This window comes from Sinocyclocheilus anshuiensis, unplaced genomic scaffold (genome assembly GCF_001515605.1).
Source record: "Sinocyclocheilus anshuiensis isolate Anshui unplaced genomic scaffold, SAMN03320099.WGS_v1.1 scaffold284, whole genome shotgun sequence".
Taxonomy (NCBI): domain Eukaryota; kingdom Metazoa; phylum Chordata; class Actinopteri; order Cypriniformes; family Cyprinidae; genus Sinocyclocheilus; species Sinocyclocheilus anshuiensis.
Window position 1 is genome coordinate 728,722 of NW_015554266.1, and position 18,477 is coordinate 747,198.

Sequence of the window (18,477 nt, forward strand, 5' to 3'; positions counted from 1 at the left end):
TGTGTGTCTTGAGATGGAGAGGAGAGAGTCCTGTGAATGAAGCAGGAAGTTGATTTCATTACACACAGTGAGCAGGTTCAGGCCTGATGAATCCCCATGTCCAATATGGAAATTCACTCCACTTTTTTTTTTCCTGCGTTTTATTAATGTTTTATGACAAACCCATTTCAGTGAACAGTAAATAAATACATGGGTCTTGAAATATTGATTTGAGTTGAATGTTTTTTTTTATTATGTGTGAAGTAGGGCTAAACTTGTATCATGTATAATTCATATCTTTTGTAACTGTGGCGTGACAAAGGAGATATGAAACTAGCACATCTATGAAATAGTTAGGAACTTGGTTACTGTGGGCTTTAGTCAGGTTTGCGTCATTATTCAAAAATATTTGACCACAGAATTACTCAATTGACCATTTACAGTCAGGTATTCCAGAGAGCCCTGTGATAAATATAGATACACAGTTAGTCAAAATAAAACCAAAATCACAGCAAGGCTTATCACATCACAAAGGCTGTGGTTTAATTGTAATTTTACAGTTGTTGTTGTTGTAATAATAATAATTAATAATTAATTTGAGTATACCAATAGTAATATTTCTTATTTTGTTTTTATTTAGTCATGTTTATATTTTTATTTTGTAATAATAGCTATTATTATTGTTGGTGGTGGTGGTGTTTAATGTTTAAATGTTTGAAAATGAATTAAATATTAAACATTGTATTTAATTGAATAAATACTCTTTTCTATTTAATAATAATAATGATAATAATAACAACTTATTGTTGTTGTTTAATGTTTAAATGTTTATAAATTAATGAAGACATCCATAAATATTACAATAAATATTGTCATTTTTATTTGATATTTTACGTACATAATCACAAAATTTTAGCCAACTTATGCAGCCTTACAAACATTTTTTTTTAATTGTAATTGCAATTAGATTTTTTTTTTTTTCTTTTTTTTTTCAAATCGTTCAGTCCTCATACATAGTGTGGGTTGTGTTTATGGTGGATTCTTGTGGTGGCTTTGTGCTTTTATTAGAGGAGTATGAGCTCAGAGCTGATCCATGACTCATTCACCTCTCATTACGTCCCACTCCTTATCTCCCCCTACGCGCTCTCTCTCTCTCTCTCTCTCTCTCTCTCTCTCTCTCTCTTGCTCTCTCTCGCTCTCTCTCTCTCTCTCTCTCTACTTGAGTCCTCAGAAACCTCCGGCCACGCTCTGGCAACCTCTCAAACTCTTTGCTTATTCGCAGCTCACGTCGCTGGTCCGTCGAGCCACGCTGAAGGAGAGCGAACGGGCGCCCAAGTACGAGAAAGTCCACAACTTCAAGGTAAGGATCCGCAAAGGCTCACGGCCTGCTTTAATGGGATTATTTTACTAGAAATCATTGTTTGCATGAAGACATTGTTAAAGTCTTGACAAGAGGAATGTGTCAAGTTTTTGCCAATTTTCTGTCAATTTTTTTGTCAAGATTTTCTGAAAAAGTTTATTTTTGTTACCCGATTGGATTTTTTTGTTCACAGAACAAAAACTATTTGCTTATGGGTTACGAAAAATAATCTTGGTAATATTTATTGATATATTTTTAAATAATATTGGTAATATTATTGTTTGTGGTCTGTTAACTTTTTTTTTTTTTTTTCGCATTTTCAAAATTATCCAATTTCTGTCTTAATTTTGATTCATAAATGATGTTTTTGTGATATAATAGTCTTGAAAAAATAAATACTGCACGGTTTTGTCAAATTGTTAAAAATGAAAGAATTTGTATTTATTTTATAGTTTATTTTTGTTATTTTGTTTCTTGTTTAATGCATAAATCTTGGTTAATTACGTTTGATTTGTGCTTAAACGAGTAAAAACGATTTGCCACTGGGATAAGAAAAATACACTTTAGTATTTTTGGTATATTAGCAATAAATAAAATTGGTAATATTATTATTTATGGTTTATCACCTTTTTTTTTGTTTTTTTGCCTAATGGTCTCAATTCCATCTCAATTCTACTATGATTCATTAAAATGTCGACTTTGTTGTGTTGTTGTGACTCACTTTTAGCGTGACTATGTCATAGCACGTTATGCAAATTCTCCCCAAATGTGATTTGAATCTGTCCCGAGGGGTGTGTTGTTGCCGTGGCAGCGAGTGCAGGTTTCTGGAGACGTTGGAAGAGTTGAGATGCTGTAAGCCGTGAGTCTGTTTGGGTTATTTAGAGGCAGTTCAGCCAGAGGTTCTGAAAAACAGATAGAATAAAAACATCTTGTGTTTGCATGAGAGAGGAAGGGAGCGCGAGGGAGGTTGTTTGGGGTGACAGATGGAGAGATTAGGAACTGATAGAGGATTGGTAAACATAACAGCGTTTCCTCATTTGGTTTCTATCATCAGCAGGTAGTGCCGCCCCAGACCCCCAGCCCCCTCTCAGCTTCAGTTTGTCTGTAGAGTCAAAACCTCACAGACTGCTGACTCCACCAACAGCTCTTTCTGCTGCTTGCTTTCTCTCATGCTTGTGTTTTTCCCCTTGTTGTTGCGTGATAATTGATGCTCAGATACTAGATAGTGACTGGTTTCATCAGCAGTACAGTGAAAATTACTTCAGATTCAAGTTATTATTGTTAGAAACATAGAACCATCAGTGTTTACACTGAGCATTCATATACTAGACATGGTATATTGAGATAAAGTACAGTCTTTAAAAAAAAAAATACAATGTGGGGTTACGTTTTGTTATAATTTTATATTTAATTATATTATTTCTTAATAAACAGTACACTATAATATGAAAGTAAAATGATTTTTTTTCATTAAAATATATTATTAATATATATATATAACGTGTATGTAATATAAATTTATTATATTTTAGATAATAATTTATTTAGTTGTATTATTTCTTTTTTGTTAGTAAATGATAATAATGTTAAAATTATATTTTATTAATAATTTAGGCAGTTTTAAAAATATATTAATTCATTAATAAGTGATATTTAATTTCCATTTATTTATGTGTTAAAAATGTTAATAATTATTTACTACATACATATACATACATTTACATACATTTCTTAAATAAGAAAGAAGGCTTTCTTTTGATAATCCAGTAAGCATCATGCTTTTCTTTGTCCTCTTTTCCATAAACCGCTAAATCCCCACAGTTCTGTAAATAATGAATCATTTAAATTCCTCAGACCTCTTTTATACGTAAATAGGGCACTTCTCATGTTGATGTCAGTGTGATGTACAGTGATTTCATCATCTACTGTAAGATGGCTCTTCTGTTAGGATAGTAAACCCTGGCAGCTCCTACAGGAGCTCAGAGAGCCAGCGGGCCCGTCCCGCAGGAGCTTTTATACGTGTCTGATTGGGTGAGCTGTTACCTGGTGGAGAGAAGAGAGCAAGAGAGCAGGGCTGTTGATTAATTGTGATTGGATTAAACAGCAGTCAGATTTGACACTGCTCTAATCACACATTCATCTTTATTAGCAGGTTTAAACAGCTCAGAGGAGCAGAAGTTGATTTGTATGTTATTGTGTTTGCGTGTTGCCTTGCAGGTGCACACCTTCAGAGGGCCGCACTGGTGTGAGTACTGTGCCAACTTCATGTGGGGACTCATCGCTCAGGGAGTCAAATGTGCAGGTAAATCAACACACGCCCAATGCAAAATCACCATAGAAAACATGGGTTAGACTTTATTTTAAACTGTCCTTGTTACAGTGTAATTATAAATATAAGTACTGAATAATATTAATTAACTACATGTACTTACTATATGGTTAGGGTTAGGATTAGGGTTTGACTTAGGGTCACTTGCATGTAATTATGCATAATTAATTGTTATTATAATTGTAAGTACATGTAACGTGTAACAAGGGCACCTTAAAATAAAGTGTTACCAAAACATGCTTTCCACCAAATCCCATACGTATTACATAGTTATGACTAACTTGTTTAATTTATTATATCTTTATTATTTTATATTTACATACATTCACATAGAGACTCAGTCGGTTTGGATAACAATCTTAAACAAAGGTTCCTAAAGGTTTTTTTTTTTACAGTGATGCCTGTAGAAGAACCAGTTTTGGTAATTTTTGGTGAACACTTCTTAAAAGAACCATAATTTTCTTAGTGTGAATGTAAAGAATATTTTGTAGAATGGAAAGATTCCATGGATGTTAATGGTTCTTTTATTTTCTCAGAGTGTAGGTAACATGGTTTTGACCAAATGCAATGTTAATACATAGTTATGTCTCTATTACATACTAGTTATGCCTACAACTATTTTTTTTAATTATGTTTATATTATTTTATATTTTGGTAGGTTTGTAATTCACGCTTTAACAAAAGTTCCAAAAGGGTCTCTTTGCAGGAATGTTATAGAAGAACCATTATTTCATAGTGTGAAGAACATATTAATAATCTAACAACCACTATAAAGAATATTTTGTGGAATGGAAAGGTTCTATGGATGTTAAAGGTTCTTCATGGAACCATAGATGCCAATAAAGAACCTTTATTTTCAAGACTGTAGGAAACAATTCGAAAAGGAAACACTTAAGAAAACAGTTTCCGAAATCAATTAAGATCTAAAAATCTTAATAGTTGTTGGTTCTCCATGATTATAATGGTGATCAATGATATGCCCTTGTGTTTATAAATGTAATGTGTTTGTGTGTCGTTAAAGCTATTAACTTCCACCCCCTGAACCCTCTCTGAAGTGTTCACTAGCTTCTCCTGATGACATTAGGACAGATTTGGGGGGGGTTCCCACACATATCTCAGCTGTGATGCTCGTGCAGAGTTGATTATGTGTTTATTCACACACACGATCAGCGCTCATCAGGTCAGTGTGTTGCTCTGGCGGATGTGTATGTGAATGCTCATTAACCTGTGGAGGCAACATAGACTGGAAACGGACTGAATGCTGAAAGGAGAGAACATTATGATGATAACAGACAGATGAAGACTTATGTTTTATTCCTCATTTAGAGATACATTATTTTAAAAGAATGTGCCTCCACTTTCAGCCATTTAAAGTGGGATTGAACCATTTTGTTTAATTTATGCATGCAATTTTTTTCATGAATAGTGGTTCAAGTGCTTTAATTTATCATGTTTTAAATAATCTTTGATTATTTTGTTGCTACTATAGATTAGTCTTTGTTTTCATTATCATGTTAGATACAAAATATCCATCATTTATTTATTTTTATTTTTTTAAATACACATTAGGAGTTCTAATCTCTGTTTAATTCACTTTTTTTTTCTTTGAGGAATGATACTGTGGTTGGTTGTTTTTGTTTTAATGATTTATTTATAGGATAATGTGAGTGACACATATGTTTTCATGAACTGGCTTCATGAATAATGCATAACTATTTTGAAAGCAGCTTGTGTTCAAAATCCCTTATTCTGAGACCCTTTTACGCTACTTGTATCCACCTCCTTTTCTCACCTCTACTCATACCATTCTCTCTCTCTCTCGCTCTGTCACTCTCTCTTTCTCTCTCTCTCTCTCTCTCTGTCACTCTCTCTCTCTCTCTCTCTCTCTCTCTCTCTCTCATTCTGTGATGCCAGCAGAATCTAGGGCAGTGAAATCTCATTTGATGTAGAGATTTGCATTCAGCGTTGTGATCTGACATGCTTTCTTCTTTCTTTTTCTTTAAGTCTGTGAGAGTGAGACTCCGAGCTATTGTTTTGGGTGTGTGCCAGCGTGCCAGCCCCAGTGCCCGGGCATGTTGTGCTACATTGCCTCATGAGAGGATAAAGCGCCCCCCTCCCCCTCCCCCTCAGCCCAGTCCATCATGGCAGAGACTGAAAACAAAGCTGGCATGTCTTTATAATGAGAAGAGGGGCTGAGAGCTCGCAACCAGCTCCACTTCACACACACACACACACATTAAAATTCAGGGCTCGTAGCAGCACTGGGTCACACAGTGAGTGTGAGAGGGAATTTCAGGATACAGGAACAGCATTGGCTCAAAACATTCTCACATGGAAGAAGACATCTGAATTTCACCCAAGATGTTTGCTTCTATAATACTTTTGGGTAACACTTTAATTGAAGCCTGTATTAAAATGAAAACAGAAAATGTAAAAATAAAATACAATTCTACTCAAAATCTGTAATAGTATATCAGTGATAACACTGGCATTTACTATCTTTAAAATGCATTAAATATATCAAATGCATTGTCATTTTATATACTGGCTTCAAATACACATCGTTTTTCATCTAATAGCGCTTATAAAAACCAATCGAATGGCTATTTTAGCTCTCCTAAAGGCTTAAACTACACACAAACATGCGCTCATTCTCAAGCAGAGATGTGTTTGTTGTATGAATGCGTGTCCTGATATATATCTGGTTCACATGTGGGCCAGGGGTCACCTCTACGCCACTTTGCTGAACAAGGGCTCGGCAGACCTGAGCGAACAGACTGAATGCATTAGAGATGTGCATTCTCTATTAGCACCTGTCTCCTCCGCTTATCATAAACCTCACTCTTCTTTTTCAAAAATAATTACCGTTCTGCATGGCTGAAGTCTCAAGACGACAGAGTCGCTCAAGGGGCTTTTTTTTTTAATCACACCCCGCAGAATCTTTACAATAAGTGTCGGCGAATAATTCAGTATTTGTGTTCAGCAGTTTAGATTAGACTTCATTCTAATTCCAGGAATTGCCCCTTATTGTTTTGAGGTAAAAAAAAAAAATGGAAATCAGCCACCAGCTACAGATTAAAATATGGGGTCAAAGATGTAACATTCATTTTTTTTTTAATGAATGTTACTTCATCTTCATCTAACTTCATCTTAAGCTCTTAAATGACAATGACATAAAAAAAAATGACATAAAATATAAAAACGTCGTATTCAACATAAAAACGGCATATTCATGATTTGCAAATGTCATGTTTATGAATAATGCTTTTTGCAGCACCTTGACAAAATATTTTTGTCAATCTTTTTTTTTTTTTATATATATATTAAGATGTGTACAGTAAGATTCAAGGAAGGTGTAACTTGCTGTTTATATAGTCAACAGAGTATGAATAAGTATGAATATTATATTTCTAAGAACGTGGCACATGCATTTTAAGATCGATTTTTGCTTTTCATCATCCTTAATTGTAATTGATCTTTAGTAGACAATGAAGTGATTGAGAATGACAGTCTTATGGGTTTAAACCTTGCAGGCAGGCAGGCAGAGAGCAGAGCGTTTGGCCCATTTATTGCAGGAAATGAGGTCTGCTGAAGCCCGCAGGACTGACAATCACTGCCCACTGCAGCATTACGTCTGAGTACAGATCTGAAGAGCAGTAGAGCTCCATATCTCTCTCTCTTTCCTCCAGGTCACTTTGTTTTTAGCGTGGCTCACTGAGCGTCCCACACATCTGCCCTGAGCTCGCAGTCTGCTTTTTGTCTGTATTTTTCTGCATTCTTGGTCTTCTTCTTTTTTTCTGTGTTCTGTCTCTGCTACTTGCTTTGAAGCAGCTGGCCCATTTAGGAGGCACATTATATATTAATCAGCTGATTTGCCTAAATTTGCATCTGCTGTGTGAGCTCTTGTGTGTGTCTGGCCTGGTTGCATGGGTGCAGTTGGGGGTTAGTTTGTTTTTGCTGGTTAAAAGAACTAATTTAAAGCTAATTTATATATAGCACGAGTCTGGGGCGAGACTATCTGTTTGTCCCACAAATGGAAGACAGAGGATGTTTGAGAAAACAAACTTTTTTTTTGGAGATACAGGCTCATTCATTAAACGAGAGCTCATTTTCATATAAATTTATTCTTATGTAAATTTCTCATTCTTACGTAAAATGTTCGTACAATTGTTCTTGCTTAAATTGTCACATTTAATGTAAATTGTAACAATTTACATATTTTGCCTGTCTTTGATGGATTCAGGTTTTGAGTTTTGAGTTTACTTATTTTTACAGGAAAACAACTACGTTACTACATTTCCTAAAACAGTTTTTATTTATTTATTTCAAGAGAAAATATATATTTGGTGAAGTGTTTTATAACTAAACGAATAGTTCCACCAAAAAAATTGCAATTCTGTCATAATTTTCTCACTTTCATGTCGTTTCAAACCTGTATAACTTACTTCTGCTGAACGTAAAATGTTATTTTGAAGAATGTTGGTAACTAAGCAGTTTTGGTTCCTATTGATTTCAATTGTGTAGACAAAAACCCAGTGTAAGTCAATGGTCACCAAAACTGTTTGGTTTCCCAAATTCCATGTTCCACACAAAGAAAGTCATACAGGTTTAAAACAACGTGAGATAAATGATGACACAATTTTTATTTTTGGCTTACAGTAACCATCCCTTTAATTAAATATTGTTTATTTCATTTTTTTTAATTCACACTCCAGGTTCTCAGAGATTTATTTTCGAGGGTTATGAAGCTATTAGGTGCCTAAAAATTGCTCATGCATATTTTATAAGGCACCATTTGTATTCAATTTTTATTTTTGGCTTACAGTAACCATCCCATTAATTAAATATTGTTTATTTCATTTTTTTTTTCACACTCCAGGTTCTCAGAGATTTATTTTCGAGGGTTATGAAGCTATTAGGTGCCTAAAAATTGCTCATGCATATTTTATAAGGCACCATTTGTATTCCTGGCATGTTCTGTCATCGCCAAGGTGACACTATTGAAATCCCCATCAGCCAATCAGAGGCGCCGACATCACTGATCAGAGGTCAAGAGAGGTCACTGATTAAGCAGCGTGAAAGCTCAGCATGCTGGGGTCTCTAATTTAACTAAAGCACATCTGCCTCAGGATCGATAACATCTGCGCTGTACACACAGCATACTACTTCTGTGATTTCAGCGTATGGCTGAACACAGTGGATTTACTGATTGATTTAGCCATTGTTTTGACAGGAATGATGAAATTAAGACTAGAATGGGGTTGTTTGGTCAGCTGCAGTGTATTTGATTTAAATCTGTGTGTGTGGTGTGTGTTTCTCAGATTGTGGGTTGAATGTCCATAAGCAGTGCTCAAAGATGGTGCCCAACGACTGCAAGCCGGACCTGAAGCATGTGAAGAAGGTTTACAGCTGTGATCTCACCACACTGGTCAAGGCTCATAACGCTACACGACCCATGGTGGTGGACATGTGCATACGAGAGATCGAAGCACGAGGTGACTGAATCACTGACTCTGATTTACACTAAACAGTGATGCAGAGATAGAAAACGTCTTGTCAGTACCGAGAACCAATAAGTGTTTTATGTTGTGTACATTTTTGTTTATTTATTTTATTTGTTTATTTTGGTTTTGTTTTGTTTTGTTTTACACGGTCATTGATATATTGTGCTTCTCTTGTAAAAACAGCTTGCTAATACTGATAGCCATTGTTATGGCCAGTGGCTTATATTATGCTATAAATATTTTATGTTGAGTTTTGTTTGTAGTTTTTTGTTGTGTTGTTTTTTGTTATGTTGTGTTTTGTTTTGTTTGTTTTTATTGTTCTTTATTATTCTCAACATGGTCAATGATAAATAGTGATTTTTCTAATAAACAAAAAACCAATTGCTAATACTGATAGCCAATATTATGACCAGTGGATTTTGTTTTGTTTTGTTTTTTGTTCAGCCTATTTTTTCATTATTATTTTTTCGTTTGTTTTGTTTTGTGTTATTTTTTCATGTTTTTGTTTTCACAAGATTTTCTAATAAACAAAAACTGCTTGCTAAAACTGTTCAGAAGTCTTGACAGTGCTACACATATTACCTTAGCTTTTATTGGAGAGACAGCAAAGCGTTATGTGTGCTGTAAAACACATTCTTGAACTGTCTTGTCTCTCAGGTTTGAAGTCGGAGGGTCTCTATCGAATCTCTGGGTTCAGCGACTTAATTGAAGATGTGAAGTTAGCGTTTGACAGAGGTGAGTGGCGTTTGTCTGATTGTGTACCGTACTGATCCGTCACAACCCCCACATTCCTACACACACCTACATGCGTATCTGTGTGTGTAATCCTGATAAATCGCATACACATGCTCACCGCTGCTTTTTTAGGTCACTCTTTGTCATGCGTATAGAGCTGTGGGTTTATGTAATGTAAAGTGGCACATTTGTAGGAGGATTTTCGCCCATCTGTTGGTATTCATATGCATTACTGTTTCATAATGACTCTCAGATGACATGAGGACAGTATCAGAGAACGTGAGAGGGGATATGAACAAGCTAGAGAGAAAGAAATCATGTGATCTCTACAGGTTTCTACTGAACGCTGTGACGGCTGTGCAGCTGCAGCATTATTTCAGCTCAGTACAAGTAGAGTTCTGATAAAGACTGCAAAATATCCAGTACGACTCTAAGAAATGTGAATTTTAAATTTTACTATTCACTATTTTTACTTTTATTGATTTTTTTTTTCTTTTTGTTAATTGAAATAAAGCTCAGATAAAATGACATATAAACATTAAATGAAAAACTTTAAAATATTAATTTAAGTTGAAGTACAAAAATTACTAAAACTAAAACATTTTTTAAATAATTAAATAATAATAAAAGTAACAAAATCACTAAAACTTAATCTTAAAATGAAATGAAAATATACAAATAAAATGTAAAAAAAAATAAAATAATAAAAGACAGTTCAAAATATTAATAAATACTATAATAGTAAACACTACCAGTCAAAATTTGGAATAATTCAGATTTTTAATGTTTTTAAAAGAAGTCTCTTATGCTCACCAAGGCTGCATTTATTTGATCGAAATACAGTAAAAACAGTAATATGGTGAAATTTTATTACAATTAGTTTTCTAGTTTAATAATATTAATAATAAAATGTAATTTATTCCTTTGATGGAAAAGATGAATTCCAGCAGGACTGGTTCCACATAAATATTAAGCAGCACCAACTGTTTTTAACAATGATAACAATAAGAAATGTCTCTTGAGCAGCAAAGCAGCATATTAGAATGATTTCTGAAGGGTCATGTGACACAAGATAAAAGATGTTAGAGTAAAGAGTCAAGATGCTGAAAATTCAACTTTGCATCACAGGAATAAATTGTATTTTCAAATATTTTAAAATGGAAAACAATGTTTTAAATTGTAATAACATTTCATGGTTTTGCTATATTTATTTTTGTTCAAATAAATGCAGCCTTGGTGGGCATAAAAGATTTCTTTCAGAGAAATTTTAATGACTTCAAATGTTTGGCCGGTAGTGTTTAAATGATACTGAAATAACACTGAAACCTGAAATACAGAAGCAGTTATATGGCATAACAGCACTAAACACCTGCACCACGGCAGCATCACAGTACAGAAGTATTCTCACAAGCTCAGAAAAAGATCAAGTTAGCTAAATGTCTCCATGTTCAGTCCCCAGAGCAAACAAGAGCGCTGTCAATGCAGATAAGTGCAGTTCCCGCTGCATTGCTTCCAGCAGCAGAGGACTGACTCTCCCTGGAGCCGAGCGTGAAATGTGTCTTTGATCTGAGTGTTTGTGTGTGAATGTATTCAGATGGAGAGAAAGCAGACATCTCCGTAAACGTCTATGAAGACATCAACGTCCTCACAGGTGCTCTTAAACTCTACTTCAGGGACCTGCCGATCCCCGTCATCACGTATGACGCATATCCGCGCTTCATCGAGGCTGCCAGTGAGTCTCACCCTCCATGTTTCTCTAGCAGTCAATGTGCCTGACACTCAATTCTGGCTCTTTCCCCATATTTCACCTCCGTTTATTGAATAGAAAAGCTGGATTCATCAAAAGCACGAGATATATGCAATGCTGTGCATTAATGTTTATTCTTTGAAAATAATCACATCAGGGTTTTAGACTTCAAAATTGTCCAAAATTTTGGTATGGGCATAGAGAAAGCTGCAGACCTCAAATGTAATAAACAGAAAATAGAGCACCTCATATGTGACCCTGGACCACAAAACCAGTCATAAGTGTCAATTTCTCGAAATTGAGATTTATACATCATCTGAAAGCTGAATAAATCAAGCGTAAGCGTTAGTTCTGGCAGGTCACGTTAGTCAAGCTCGCATCAGCTGACTCTCAGCTGATCCCCATCGCTGATCCCCATCTACCTATGGGAATATGACAGCTAAGCATTCATATATAAGGACCCTCCGTATTATCAGCAGTTTTCGCATTGCTCAATAGCTAATTACCCTCCTCCATCCCCAGCTCCTCCTCTGTCAGTCAGGATTCAGCCTTCTGATTCTCCTTTGAATCAGACTAATTCTAAATGTGTACATTACATTTTTGAACTTTTATCATATCTGCAATACGTTTATGTTGGTTCTGTTATGTTTACAAAACAGTTTCTGTTTCAAAAATTAAGTTTTGTTATATTTACAGTAGGAAATTTACAAAATATCTTCATGGAACATGATCTTTACTTAATATCCTAATGATTTTTGGTATAAAAGAAAAATCGTTAATTTTGACCCATACAATGTATTTTTGGCTATTGCTACAAATATACCCCAGCGACTTATGACTGGTTTTGTGCTCCAGGGTCACATATGATATTCAATTTGATGTGTTTGCTGTGTTTTGAAACAGAGCCTACAGATCAGTTTGACAATCATACTGCAGATGTGTTGAGACAGATGAGAGTTTTTGATCTGCTTGTTTGTTTGTTTGTTTGTTTGTGTCAGAGCTGACAGACACAGATCAGCGTTTGGAAGCTCTGCATGAAGCTCTGAAGCAGCTGCCTCCTGCTCACTGCGAGACACTGCGATATCTCATGGCACATTTAAAGAGGTGAGAAACGGATGGATATCAGACCTTCTTCAAGAAAATCCAAGTGAAAATCTGTCATCATTCAGTCATCTGAGATTCTTTTTTCCTTTGAACACAAACTTTTTATTTTCTTAAAAAACATTTTATGGTAGTTCAAGCTGTCGGTCATTTAACATTTCTGTTGTAAAACAGTTCACTAATATTAAATGAGTGGCTACAGCCCTCTACGAACACCTTGGCAATTGAATCGCCATTGGCTAGTACATTTTTTAGTTTACTCGCCAGACTTGCGGCAGACGCATGTGCGCTTAGAATGAACAGACGATATCGTTCGCTGTTGTGGACGCTAATATCGTTATCTTTATAGTTATCTTTGCGGCAGACGCATGTGCGCTTAGAATGAACAGACGATATCGTTCGCTGGTGTGGACGCTAATATCGTTATCTTTATAGTTATCTTTGCGGCAGACGCATGTGCGCTTAGAATGAACAGACGATATCGTTCGCTGGTGTGGACGCTAATATCGTTATCTTTATAGTTATCTTTGCGGCAGACGCATGTGCGCTTAGAATGAACAGACGATATCGTTCGCTGGTGTGGACGCTAATATCGTTATCTTTATAGTTATCTTTGCGGCAGACGCATGTGCGCTTAGAATGAACAGACGATATCGTTCGCTGGTGTGGACGCTAATATCGTTATCTTTATAGTTATCTTTGCGGCAGACGCATGTGCGCTTAGAATGAACAGACGATATCGTTCGCTGGTGTGGACGCTAATATCGTTATCTTTATAGTTATCTTTGCGGCAGACGCATGTGCGCTTAGAATGAACAGATGATATCATTCGCTGGTGTGGACGCTAATATCGTTATATTTATAGTTATCTTTGCAGCAGACGCATGTGCGCTTAGAATGAACAGACGATATCGTTCGCTGGTGTGGACGCTAATATCGTTATCTTTATAGTTATCTTTGCGGCAGACGCATGTGTGCTTAGAATGAACAGACGATATCATTCACTGGTGTGGACGCTAATATCGTTATCTTTATAGTTATCTTTCTTGGTGTGAAGGGGGCTTAAAGCACACCCTACCTACCATAACGAAACCGAACATTCTCAATAATGATTACATCACTGCTGATGCTTTCGCGCTCTGCTTCTGTGAACAGTAAACCCCACCTACTTTGCTCTGATTGGCCAGCTCAGATATTTTGACTCTGACGAGGGCTGTTAGATTTTTAAACCTACTTGTCATCCTAAAAAAACAGCGCTGCATTATGGAGTGCTGCAGATAAGTGCAAGAATATCCGATAATGCGGGGGACGGTTTGGTCATTTCTAATTATTGGGAGGGACTTGTCCATCTAAAGCACCGTCATAATACAGGAAGTAAAAGAGACCATTTGAATTCACGATGAGTTCATCACAAGCAGCTTTTCCATAAGATGAGGAGGTAAATACTAATATATAGAAGCAGTACAGTGTGATTCACACAAATACAAAACACCATAATGGTAACATGCATTACAATAAAATAATGCAAAAAACAACATAAGATGTAACATAAAACCCTATGTACATAACTAATAAGGCGGAGAAAAAAAACATCAAATGTAGTGTCACGCAGGGAACTGTGGGAATGTCAGTTTGCGTTTTCTACTGTAAATTATATGACTGTTTTTTACTTCCAAAATCTGTACATATTAGTGTTTTACTGTAAACCTTGCACAAATTTCCCATTTAGATCTATTACAGTTTTGTACAATATTCACAAACTTTAATGAACTTGACGTTAACCAACTTTTTTTTTTTTTTACTTTTCCTGTTAAAATTACCATTAAAATTCATTTTCATTTACGTGTGTGTGTGTGTGTGTGTGTGTGTGTGTGTCTGCAGGGTAACTCAAAATGAGAAGGATAACCTGATGAACGCTGAGAATCTCGGGATTGTCTTTGGGCCGACTTTAATGCGGGCGCCCGATGTGGACGCCATGACGGCTCTGAACGACATCCGCTACCAGAGACAGGTGCTGGAGTTACTCATCAAGAATGAAGACATCCTCTTCTAGCGTCACGCTGACGTGAATGAACCTCTGTGCTGTTTACCGCAGCTTCTGCTCTGACTCGCTCTGGACTTGAATATGAAGGACTCTTGTATGATAGTACATTTTTTGGAGCAGTACTTACTAACACTTCTCCCTGTATGATGAGTTATCTTCCTGTTTCTTGCATGTCTTCCTCCCCATTTTTGTCGGGGGTCGCTGGAGCTGAAGGGTGTGTGACGTACTTCAGCATTATTATGGGATGGTCTGGCAGATCGTGTTTCTGTTCCAAACGGGCGTTTTTGTTTTGTTTTTGTAAAACATTGTGAATTTGATATTGTCAGTTCTGGAGACACTTTATCTGGAGAGTCGTAAATAAAGATGGTGACATTGTGCAGGCATAATAATCTCTTCACATGATATATAAACTCATGTTTAGACAATCCTCAGTCATTATTCATACTGCTCATTCGGCTCAAATATGTTATTCATGTAATGTATGTATATGCGATGAATGTTTATGGCTCAGCAGGTAAAGTGTCGCCAGGGATTTTTCAAAATCTGTGATTTTTGGTTGTTTTTTTTATTACTTCTGTTTGTTCGGTTGATCTGACTCTGTTCTGCCTTCACATGCCGAAACAATTACTTCTGCTGTAGACAAGAAGAATATTTACAGTCCAAGTACATTTCAGGATCCTTGACCTTCGACTCGCCTTTAGAAAACACTCCTGCACTCACATGACTGCTTGATGTTTTTTGGTTCTGTGTTTTTGTATTTGATTTAAGCATGAATACATTAATTTATTCAAATGTACTTTTAGTACAGTGGTCCGGGTCAGTTTATTCAAATGTATGCATTAAAATGTTCTTTTTTTGGTTATGTTAAATAATATTTGAAATGTATTCCATAATATAGAGTGCAACAGTCTGGAAGTAAAAATCCCATTTATTTTTTCTGTAGACCTTCAATAGCTCCGCCCCTTTTCAGCGCTGCGCTCGTATTACGCAGCGTTAAGGTAAGGTCATGTGAGTTTATGAACGAACTGCTCGTATTAAAATCTTCCCGGTCTACTGATGTTTGTTATGACATCTGCTTCAAACATTACAATGCACATGATAACTTTCAACTCTACAATAGTAAATTCACTTCAACAGTGATGCTATGGAGTTACCGCAAAAACGGAAGTTCAAAGACAAATTTCTAAAGATGGCCGCTCACATGTTTCTCTGAAGCATAAGGTCTATAGGGGATTGGATTTTTAACGATCGCTTATAAACCTTTAAAGATAGACCTACTGTGAGCTATGAAGTTGTTAATCGATAGTATGTTTTTTGTTAAAGCCATCAGCCCACATTATTTCAACTTGTTTTTTTTAAATCAAGTTTAACAGTAGAATTCCTGTTGAAAAACTACGTTACCCATGATTCTGCTAAGAAATTTTAACCAATCAGAGAATCGAAACAAGCAAATCGCATTAAAAGAACACTTTAGCACCACATTATTTTGCAATAAACGTAAAATGTTGTTTCTACATGCACAATCAACATCTTTAGATAAATATTTATCTGTCGTTTTTGCAGTGCTTCATGGGATTGTAGTTCTTTCCCTCGTTAAAGCTGTTCAGTACACAGACTTTGTCTTTCTTGCCCATTTACAGAGTTTTTTTGCTTCAAATTTGTAATGTTGCGATTCACTTCGTAGCTAGCTGGTTTGGTTCATGCTTATAACTATTTAACAAAGACTTTTTAAGAATCACTATGGGAAAAATAGTTCTGGATCCAAGGACACTGAAAAAGGGCACTTTCGTACTCCATTGTGACCCAGGAAGTGACATCATCATAGACCCTTTCTGCAGCATGATGGGAAGATGATTGCAGTTCACGTTTTCAATTTTTACACAATTGGGTTGACTGCATTTGTTAAGATAAATCAGTCATTATTGTAATCAAAAATAACTTGCGGAAAACAAAAGTTTTGTAAAAAATATTTGGTCACGATCTAGATGGTAGCTATTGAGTGCTTCATTTAGGATAAATCTGTTAATTGCAATTCTGTTACCCATTCTTACTTTATTATTATTTTGTATTCTTGCTATTTTGATCGTTATTTTTTATTTTTTTAAATAATCGCACATGGAACTTCAAAATTGTTCCAAATTTTGGTAACAGGATTGAAAAGACTGCAATCCTCATATACAAGAAACAGAAAATAAAGCATCTCGTATAATATTTCGATTGTTACGCTGAACAAACCACCTCCTTTTACTGACCCTTTGTTGAAAACAATTAAAACATGCCTTTTTTAAAGACTTTCGAGCGCTATTGTGTGCCTTATTCATGGAAAGTGCTGCATATTTTTAGAATAATAAGTAATTGTTTGTTTTTGTAGTCATAGCGCATGAGCTTGCTGAAGCAGGGCTTGTGTGTGTAATATCTGGAGTGACAGCTGATGTAAGAGCCCTGAGTCTCAATCGTGAGATGAACACGGACATCAGTGGTCCTGCGGCGGCCCCTCTTCACATTCATGTTTTAATTGCTAGATGTACATGCAAATCGCTTCAGACGAGATTTCCATGGCTTCACCCTGCAGTAACAAAAATGTGGTCAGGCTTTGCATCACATCATATCAGAGCAGGTTGTGCATTGTGTTTGTGTTTCTGAGGTTTCTGCTCACAGAGCTCTCTCTCATTCCTGACCCTTCTGTCAGCTGCAGAGCCTTCATTTTCCATGAAATACCATTAAATTATCTCCCATTATTCTCGCTGGTACCCATGAATGGCCTTCAGAGCTGCACTCATAAAAATACATGAAGCTTGACGAGCTTTGATGGATACCCATGGTTTTAGACTGTGTGACCTTTTGTTGTTTATTTGCTTAAACTAAGGTTTTAAATATAAAATATATATAATTATATAAAATGTGCAGGCAATATACTGTTATATGCTGATTTTTTAAAGGGATAGTTCACCCAAAAATGAAAATGTTATGTTTATCAAAGGTGACTTTGTTTCTTCAGTAGAACACAAACAAAGATTTTTAACTCAAACCGTTGCAGTCTGTCAGTCATATAATGTAAGTGGATGGGAATCACGGCTTTGAGAGTCAAAAAAACATACACAAACAAAACCAAATGAAACCCTGCGGCTCGTGATGATACATTGATGTGTAAAGACACGAAACGATCGGTCTGTGCAAGAAACTGAACAGTATTTATATAGTTTTTTATCGCAGACTTATAAGTGCATTACCACCACCTATCTCTCAAACGGACCATTGACACTCCTAATTGAGATTGTAGATAGAGTGTCAATGGTCCATTTGCCTACATCTTGGATGCCCTGGAGGTAAGCAGATAAACATACAATTTTCATTTTTGAGTGAACTATCCCTTTAATGCTTTTATTGAGCAAGGACGCATTAAATTGATCAAAAATAAAAGTAAATTACATTAATACAAAAAATCAATTTCAAATAAATGCTGAACTTTCTAGTCAACAAAATATCCTTAAAAGAAATTCACAATTTCCACAAAAATATTAAGAAAATATAAAAAATATATATACAACAACTGTTTTTAACATTGATAATAATCATAAATGTTTCTTGAGCGGCAAATCAGCATATTAGAAGGATCCTGTGACGCTGAAGACTGGAGTAATGATGCTGAAAATTCAGCTTTGCATCACAGCAATAAAT

General features: G+C 35.7%; 1 protein-coding gene across 2 annotated transcripts in view; it reads left to right on the forward strand.

Moving 5' to 3' along the window:
* Nucleotides 1-15,611, forward strand: part of LOC107671321 (N-chimaerin) — a 55,792-nt gene extending 40,181 nt beyond the window's left edge. For both annotated transcript variants that reach the window (XM_016464213.1, XM_016464214.1), the window contains exons 7-13: nucleotides 1,262-1,339; nucleotides 3,557-3,641; nucleotides 8,990-9,163; nucleotides 9,830-9,907; nucleotides 11,502-11,639; nucleotides 12,653-12,758; nucleotides 14,637-15,611. In XM_016464213.1, the coding sequence (XP_016319699.1) occupies nucleotides 1,262-1,339; nucleotides 3,557-3,641; nucleotides 8,990-9,163; nucleotides 9,830-9,907; nucleotides 11,502-11,639; nucleotides 12,653-12,758; nucleotides 14,637-14,808 (831 nt within the window). In that variant the 3' untranslated portion in view covers nucleotides 14,809-15,611. The remainder of the gene's footprint in view (nucleotides 1-1,261; nucleotides 1,340-3,556; nucleotides 3,642-8,989; nucleotides 9,164-9,829; nucleotides 9,908-11,501; nucleotides 11,640-12,652; nucleotides 12,759-14,636) is intronic.
* Nucleotides 15,612-18,477: the final 2,866 nt, after the last annotated feature.